Source organism: Phaenicophaeus curvirostris, chromosome 3 (assembly GCF_032191515.1).
Source record: "Phaenicophaeus curvirostris isolate KB17595 chromosome 3, BPBGC_Pcur_1.0, whole genome shotgun sequence".
Classification (NCBI taxonomy): Eukaryota; Metazoa; Chordata; class Aves; order Cuculiformes; family Cuculidae; genus Phaenicophaeus; species Phaenicophaeus curvirostris.
Window position 1 is genome coordinate 70,935,930 of NC_091394.1, and position 9,470 is coordinate 70,945,399.

The window sequence follows — 9,470 nt, forward strand, 5'->3', positions numbered from 1 at the left end:
CAGTTACTCATTTATCATATAAACTATGTCTTTAGGATCGAGACAGAGCATTTTACAGATTTTACCAGTTTAAAACAGATTCTTTGCACCTATTCTTTGTACCTATTAAATAAGCATACCTATCCATCTACGTATATGCATGTATACACACACACAAAAACATATACAAACCCCTTATGATAATGTATATATATGTATGTGTGTTTATACATATATGTGCATGTATATATACATATGTGTGCATGTGTATATAATTGTATGTATATAAATGTATATATGCATGTAATATATGCATATTCATCTATATATATATAGATACAAACACTTGCATGCACATGCATGCATGCCTACATATCACGTCTAACACCTAACTTCTACAATCTCAGTTAAACAAAATCCTCTGCTGGTTGTTGGTTGTACTGGTATTAAATGTTTGCTGTTATTCACACTTGCTCTCAGCAGACTCATCAGCAGGACAAACTTCCAACAGGAGTTGTAAGTGGCAAGTAATTTTATCAAGAAATGCAAAATGCAATTTAAAATGTACAAAAGGGATATAAACAATAAGACTTCCCAACATGAACAGGAAAGCATAAACATATTGGAGGTTTGGCGACCAGACTATGGGAGCTAAAACTAGGAAGAAAGACATTGCCACCATCACAAACGCAACTGGTAGAAACACCTGCAAGAAAAAGAAAAAAAAAAACTGTTTTAGGAAATAAACTGAGTAGATGTGACTTTATGCATCATTCATAAAAGAATCATTTCTCACATTGTTGCAATTCTACTCAAGATGAGATTTATCTGACCTCAAATTCCCTATAAGGTAGGCATCTTAGAAAAGACACTTGTTCATGCTCCTTCTTTTATCAAGGGGAAGAGATAGGCAGGACCCAAAAGTCCTTCATTCAGATATGATTTTATGGGCTCCTAAAAGAAACTAGGGGCTGGGTGTCTAGAAGACATGACAATGAGCATACACGTCTAACTTAAGTTCCTAAAATTAAATCTATCCTTACTGTCTGTGGTTGTGTCAAGAAAGATGACAGCAGATCAAGGTTTAATTAACTGTGAACCACCAGCCTGAATCCCACACTGTTCTCGTTACTGCTCCACACTAGTATAATTTTGCGTTGTTTGCACATCTCCGCAGTTCTGCACACAGATATATCTCCTGCTTTCAGGTGAAAACCCTCTGGGGCAGAAATCATCTGTTGGCTTCTTTTGCTTCTACAGCAAAGCAAAGTTTTTGAATAAGGCTCTCAAGATTGTGCTTATTATTTGCATTTTTGTAGTGACTATCCACCTTTAACCCGCACTTGTTCCATAACTTTTGCATGCTACCCTTGACTCAAACCAATCTGCAAAAGTCATAGAATCATAGAATCACAGAATAACCAGGTTGGAAGAGGACCACCGGATCATTGAGTCCAACCATTCCTATCAAACACATAGAATCATAGAATAACCCGGTTGGAAGAGACAATAACCAGGTTGGAAGAGACATTTTATATATTTTTATAAGGTTTTTTTAATTTTTTTATAAATTTTTTTTGTATTTTTATAAGAAGTTTGGGGTTTTTTTATTTTTTTTATATTTTTATAATAAGTATTTTATAACTTATTTCCATTTACTTTGTATGGTCTATGTAGATGAGGTTCCCGGTATCGAAGTACAATCAGGCTTGCACAAGTCAATCCAATCATAAGCCAGGCAGAAAATCCAAAGTAATTTGTTAACATAATAAGGTCAGAGGGAATTATAAAAATGGATGCAATAGTGGTTGAAAAAATCATCGCTGGTGCTGGAGTACAGGTGTGGACATTAAGCATGGATATTAAAACAGGTAAATGTCCTGACTGACTTCCAGCATAGCTTAATCGACCCAGTGTGAACATGCTGCTGTTGAGGGCACCAAATATTGAGACAGCAACTGAGAGAGGAATGATCCAGGCAACAGAAGGGATCACTCGATCAGCCCACGTGACTGCCACAGCAACTGCAAGAAAGCAAAGCATTAATGTAGTATAGGTACCATGTTTCTACGACAGTCTCAACAGAAATTAAACTTAAAATAAATACCTACTATTTACCAGCAATGCCTGGTTTTGGTTTGTTTGTTTTTTTGTTACCGTAGTCAAACGTGAATACTATAATCCTAAGAGTATTTAATTCAAGAGCTAAAGTTTCTGAGAGAGGTGACAGCAAGAAAGAGTGCGGCTTGCTGGAGCAAGCCGACTAAACCTGCTGGGGCCAATACCACAGTAATGGACTGCCCAGTGGGAACAAACTGCATCTCACTGCCATGAATCACAAATGTACACACATGGGAAAGGGCATGTGGGGAAATAAATGAACACATTAGTCCCCAGCATGACCAGAGTGGTGACATGAACTACTGTTATGAGGAAACTGCCAACATGAGTGCATGGACAGGCATGGACGTGTCAGCGAGCATGTTATTAATGAGGCTTGGCTTTGGGTGGAACTGGAAAATGTGAAAGACTGTTTCAGAACTAGAGATAGTCGATATTTCTTGGAAATTAGCTATAACCCAGGCTGTAGCGTGGACTAATATTTAGTGGGCCTATAATTAACTACCACAAGGAATATAGGTTCTGCAGTGATCTGTGCAGCATAGGAAGTTATTAGAGCTGGTGGAAACAACTCAAAAAAATATGTAGTGAACAAACAAGAGCTGCAGCAATGCATAGAATGCTTGACACAAGCTATGATTTTCAGGCTATCCCCCCAGCCGACATAGACAAGCACAGCTACCCCAGAATGTTTGGAGCTGCAGCTGCTATTCAGGGATACTCTGGTATCAGCTGCCTCTTTCATTGTAGAATTGATCTGCAAATGTATGCATCTCTCCCAGCAGACAGCCTGATAATGGCTAAACAGCTGAGCGGTGATGGGAGATTGCTGAATGACAGATACACCGCTCCCATTCATGTTATTGAGCTGTTCTAACAGAGGGGAAAAATGGGATAATTGATCCATCCAAATGAGGTATGGTTTTTGTGACTCTTGGAGGCAAGGTCTGACAGCACAGTCTCATTACAGTGTTATTTAAAAGATGCTGTTTGGACAATGAAGGGGAAATACAGCTCCTCTTAGACCTTTCCACAGACAGCTGACTGGTACAGGACGTGAGAGAGGATTTACATTAACTGTACTTTCATACAGGCTCTTCTAAGGAACCACAGTATTTGCCATGAATAACCACCACACATACACATTAAATGGCTACAATTTGTGGCCACATTTTTTTTATGTTATTGATGGTAGACTTGTCCACCTCCTAAACGGTATTGCCTTTCATATAAGACATAATGAGGTAGCAAAGGAAAGAGGAGAGAGGACTAAAACGACAGCAAAACAAAAGTCTTCTCCATACTCAACAGGGAACCGATCTTCCCCAGTTTTCCAGGCTTTGATACATTTCTGCTTGGTTTTTTTAGACAGTGCAGGTATAAGCCAACATTTTCAACACCTAATAACATATATCTGCATTCAGTTCATAGAATGAAACCCAGACTTTCTGATGGTGAAGTTTTAATAGATGAGAAGTAAACCAGTAAATTGACATCAGATAGGTATGCTAATAGACCACACCTTTTAATTAAAAAAAATCAAATCCATACCTGAAGAGACAATTTCCTTAGGTGTGAGGACAGTCAGATATGAGATGTTCACCAGTAAGTAAAAAACAATTACTGCTGGAACAGCAGTCATCACAGTTAAGGGGATATTTCGGCTAGGATTTTTCATCTCTTCTGAAAAATACAATTTAAAAAGACTAATAAAGCAAGCAATGTAGCTTCTGTAAGCATGTTTCAGGAGCAAATCTGCACAGACCTTGACAAGACCAACTCCAAAGTCCTGCCCAAATCCTAATCATGGCTCCGAAACTACACTGTTTGTGAGGTCCTACAGCTGTTCTCAAATAGTTTATTAACAAAAAAGTCTAAACAATTTTTTTTTCAAATCTCTTTTTTTCTTCTTTAACTGTTTTTAACAGTCTTGGATGGAGGGATGGATAGAGGCTTGGTAAACTAATAAAAAGGTTTTTTTTAAATTACTGATAATTAGCTATTAGGAAGAAATTCTTTACCTGTGAGGGTGGTGAGGCATTGGAACAGGTTGCCCAGAGGTGGATGCCCCCTCCCTAGAAGTGTTCAAGACCAAGTTGGATGAGGCTTTGAGCAACCTCACCTAGTGCAAAGTGTCCCTGTTTGTGATTGGCGAGTTGGACGTAGAAGATCTTTAAGGTCCCTTCTAGCCCAAACCAATCTCTTACCTATTCTGTGATAATTTTTCTCTGATTTAACAAATATCTGACTTACATTCGAGAATTCATTTGTTAAGAACTTTTCAAGTAGCCATCCTATTAAATCACAAGCCTGAACTTCAGACTCTGAAGTCAGTTTACTTACTCTTACATTACCTCATGAGTCCTAATCTGGAACTTTGAGTGTATTTTCTTATTCTCATACAAAGCTTTTCTCTTTGTCCTTACATCAGGAAATACAGAAAATGTAAGGGGAAGAGACTGAAGGTATTGACAAAAGAGCAGTAACGCAGTGGCTTTAAAAGGGGGTCATTCCCAGATGGATTCCTCTGTTGATTACCTTTTCCAGGGCAAAGCTGGAGAAGGAAAACAGTTTAGTGCTAAGCCTGGCATTTCAGCTTAAAACTACTCTTATCAAATAAGAAAAATCTCCAAACTCTGCAGCTGTACAACTGAAGCACTGGCATACATCCTTGCCCATGTGATAATAGTCCCAGCAAAAAATGGAGCCGGTTTCCAGAACCCTAATAATTTATCCTCATCTCTGTCAAAAAGGGTCTTTTTTGTCTCTTTCACTCCTTTACCCCTTCCCTCTCAATTCTTCTCCCCTTCCCACTTCCCTCAGCATTTCCAGAATTCCTGAGCATACCAACCTGTATGTGCAAAGAGCCATTAGGACTGAATGAGCACAACAGTAACGTTCAGCTATGGGCTATCAGAGACTTGGGGTTTATTTCAAATGTAAGAAACACACTTAGCAATTTTGAGCTCAAACAGGACAGTTGCCAAAATGGCCAATTTATATTTGTCTTTCTATTTGTTTTGTTGCTTGTTTCAGTCTGTCATCCAGCTGGCACCTGATGCTTTAGCTGAAGCTCACAGGAATGAACTTATTGTTGAAGAATATGAAATTCTATTCAGAAGAGGACTCTTACATAGGCTGCACCTGTTTAAACAGCTGTGCTGCCCAGTGTATGGTATTTATTACTGATAGAAAAATAAATTCATATTTTACCAATTTCAAAATTATACTTTGCTGTTTCATATCACCTTTCTTATTGCAGGACATTGTTAATGCTGGAATAGAAGGATTTTATTAATAACAGTCATTTTTTTAAACATTAACCCAATTTTCACACTGTTCTCGCCATTGAACTTTGTGTTATGCATTTCACACGTTTGGTTTATTTAATGTTTTACATGTGATAGAGGTCAATGGATAAACAGGGTTAAAGATAAAAAAGCATCATCCATTTGCTTAGAACTTAATTCTATATATCTGATAGTATAAAACACTATTCATTTAACTTGTGACACATATAACTACCATCATGAACATCATCTCTTTGCAGCTTTCATGAAAAGAAAATCCTCTTTTTATTACTGCCACGTCATCAGATACAAAATAGGGTAGAATATTAAAAAAAATATTTTGAATGTTTTACGTATGAATTATATGAAAGGATTTATACCACTTTTCTCAGACTCTTCTTCACCTTCCATGCAAAACTCCCAGGGTAGTAACTACTGATCATCCCTTAAAATTGCTATATTTTAACACAATTCAAAAATAATTTCTCCATGTGCAAACCACCTGGATAATCTCAGAGAAGGCAGAGCTATTTAAAAATAAATTAATTATCATTTTTCATTTCACCCTTACTATGCACACAGTTTGGTGTGGATTTCATAATGCAAGCATCCTTTTCTAAAAATGCACTGACACTGAGAAAGACAAAAAGCATTTTTTTATGGTATGAAAAATTCCGTTTAAGCATGAGATTTTAAATTAACTTTTTTGATTTCTCTTGTGCTCCTCTGGAAATGTCAATCTGATTCTAAAGACTGTACAAGAAGAGAGAAGCCCCCAGGTAGGAACGCCACCTCTTATACCAGCTTGAACACAAGACTTGCTTAAACTGTGTATCTTCACAGACCCTATGGTCTTGATAGAGAGACAAGTTCTACTAAGACGAACAGAGGAACATAAGAAAGGTGACCACAGAACATAATCTGAAGAAAAGGAGTGAGATACCTGCCATATAATTCAGGGACCACCAGCCACCGTATGCATACAGTCCTTGGAAGAAGGCTTCAGCAATCTGTGACGCATCGGGGATCTCTGAGTTGAATGCATCCTCAAACCTGGCTAGAGTCTCCTTCCTTCCATGAACAAGGAGAACTATACCACCAACAGCAATAACAGATAAGGCTGTCATCTTCAGCAGAGTGAAAATTGTCTGCACCCATGCAGCCATTTTGACACTGCAGCCGTTCAAAATCCCCAGGGACCAGAGAACTGCCAAGGCTAAACATTTCTTCAGCGTTTCTGGTGCAGGGCAAATGCCGTAGAAGGGCTGGGTGGCATATTCAGCAAACAGCAAGGCTCGAGCGGCATTTGATGCTGGCTTGGTAAACGTTGATGTCCAGATAAATACGAAGGCAGGTAGGGATCCAAGGCCTCTTTTAATATGGCTGTATTCTCCTCCAGAGAAGGGCAGAGCAGTTCCCAGCTCCGCATAGCAGAGGGAACCCATCAGAGAAACCAGCCCAGATGCTGTCCAGATTATTAGTGCAACACCAACATTTAGTAAAGAATGTTTTAACACGCCTGTAGGAGACACAAAGATTCCTGCACCGACGATTGATCCTATAATAAAACTTACCCCATCAAAATAACCTATATTTCTTTTGAGTTGCATCTTGGTGTTTCCTTTTCTTTTCACATCTCTGGGATCACTGCTTTTTCCTTTTCCCATTTTATTCTGGTTTTCTCACAGCAGATTATATGACTTCAGAAGCTGGATTACATATATTACCCTTTCACTTTGCTGGTAGCAGACCGTCCCAGCCCAGCTTGCTAGTGAAATGTTATGGGAAGCCTGGCTTAATCATTTGGAGAAGAGAGCATTCTTTGGGTTTTGATGTCCTGTGTGTGAAGATGATTAACCAAATATTTCAAGAAACACTGGCAAATCATGTACATGTTGGTTTAATATGTACTTTAGAAATTATTAAGACCTGGGGGCATTTTTAAAGAAACTGGCATAAAAATAATGCACAGTAAATGCTCATTTCTTGGCTTATTTTCATCAACAGATTTCAAAATTTTTATGCATGTCTTCAGAGACAACTGTGAGAAGTGGGTAAATGTGATCTCTGCATGAGACACAGGGAAAAGAGAAAGGCATGGCAGCATGAAGAAAGAAATCAGGCCTCCCTGTTATTGTCAGTGACATGGGCATTAGTTGAACAGTCCGGTACTATTTTTCCACTGTCAATACATTAAAATGACTAATCACCAGTGAACGCCAGAACGTTTTTGCCAAATACCCACCACTTACTAAGTATACTGGAACTTGCCTATACTTCACTGATTAAACGCTGATAAGAAAATTACCATTTTTTCCCAGCTCTTCTACTGCTCTCACTGTTATAGTAATAACCAAGCACTTTCTAAGTAAGTATTAATCTCCAGACTTCTGCAAGTAGAAGGGGGCATGTCATTGTTTCCACTGTCTATATGAGGGCTGTGGAACAGAAAGATGAAGGTTGAAAGTTCCTGTCAATCTGGTGTGTGCCTTTTAAGGTATAGCCACTGATTTTTCTAGTTATTTCAAAATTTGTGGTATATTCATCATTTTTACATTCAAAATAGGGAAAAGGAGCTTCTCAATCATATGTAGTATTGTCACCATAGATGTTTGGCCCAAGAAAAATGCATTTACTCTTTTTAAGAGATGTAGAGAAACATCAGCAGAAAGAGGGGAACTGACTGGAAAAACAAACAAATAAACAAACCCCTCAGCATATACTTCAAGGATTGTTAAGTACGCAAACTAGTGGCTACAAAGTTCTTACATTTTGCCAGTCAAGTTGCAGAATCACTTTTGTCCCAAAGGTCAAAGCTCAGTAACACAGTGAACAAAACTCACAGCTTTTAAGGCCATCTCAAAAGGCACAGAGGCTCAGATTGGTCCTGGACAGCAGAATTTTCACTCAAGAACAAAACTAATTTGTCTGAAAAGTTAGGTTTATGTTATATGCTACCATGTAAAAGACCTGTAGTTTAAATAGACATGTGCACAGACTCTTATTTTTCATTTCTTCAATGACTTAGTTAAAGTGGGTTCATTACCATACAGAAAATATGTAGGATAGTTAGTGACAGATCCACAGCTCCAGAACAGCGTTTAACTGCATGGCAATTCCTTCATATTCCACAAATCACTGCAGCACTCACTACATACTTCCACCTCCAAAAAACATTAAGTCCTACAGAACACAAAAAGATTAGTCATACAGTAAAGACATGTCTATTTATAAAATTTTGCATGCATTTAAAATTGCACTTATTCACTTTATGAATTGCAATAGTATTTAAGTTCAAGTATGTATTTACCATGTATTATGAATGATTAATAATAATTCAAAGTATTTATTCACCATTACTCTTTAATGGAAAATTAAGAGTGACAAACATTTTAAACAGTTTAAATCTTTGATTTCCTTCTTTATGTCACTGCCTTTTCTGAGTCTCCTTCTTGGTAAATGTCTCGTACATTTTTTGCTATCCAGCAATCTTCTAACTCTTTATTTTTAGTGTTCTGTCATTTACAGCTGGATTTGGGTTACTATTTTAAAAACAAATCAATATTGCACTAAATGGCAACTTAAAGTACATATGCAACTGATTTTGTTTTGCTGTTCATCCTAAAGAATGTTGATTTCCAGCATAGCCAAGGGATTTCTAAAATATTCCAAGAAGCAGATTAATACGTATTTTTTACTTTTCACAAAGCTGCCTGATTTCAAAAAACCCACTGAGTTTATTACTTTGTGTGTGCTTTCTGCCAACCTCAGATAAATGTCCCTAGACTTTCACTGAAATGCTCTGGAGATTCATGGTGTATTGTTGCCAGAGTAGGCAAGTAAGTCTGCAAGTAAGAACAGAGATAATGACAACATTCCTAAAAAAAAAAACAACCAACCAAACAAACAAAACCTGATGCTCTGAACACCATCATGAGTATTACCAGGGCAGAACTCAGTAAAACACAGCTGGTTACAAAACAGACAAACTGCTTTCATTTTCAGTATGTAATCGCAGAGACTTCTGAAGCAAATCATAAATGTGCACTTCCCAGGTTTTCTGGGAACTTCTCCCTCTGG

General features: G+C 37.8%; 1 protein-coding gene across 2 annotated transcripts; it reads right to left on the minus strand.

Annotated features, from left to right (window-relative positions):
* Positions 1–341: 341 nt before the first annotated feature.
* Positions 342–7,185, minus strand: SLC7A13 (solute carrier family 7 member 13). Of its 2 annotated transcripts, none has more exons than XM_069854301.1 (4): positions 6,334–7,185; positions 3,652–3,780; positions 1,639–2,003; positions 342–685 (listed from the first exon to the last, which is right to left on the minus strand). In XM_069854301.1, exons 1-4 carry the CDS (start codon positions 7,055–7,057, stop codon positions 440–442), a joined length of 1,464 nt encoding a protein of 487 aa, XP_069710402.1. In that variant the 5' UTR covers positions 7,058–7,185; the 3' UTR covers positions 342–439. The 2 variants fall into 2 exon arrangements, with proteins under 2 accessions (XP_069710402.1, XP_069710401.1); XM_069854300.1 differs by having other exon boundaries at positions 3,652–3,783; positions 6,334–7,184.
* Positions 7,186–9,470: the final 2,285 nt, after the last annotated feature.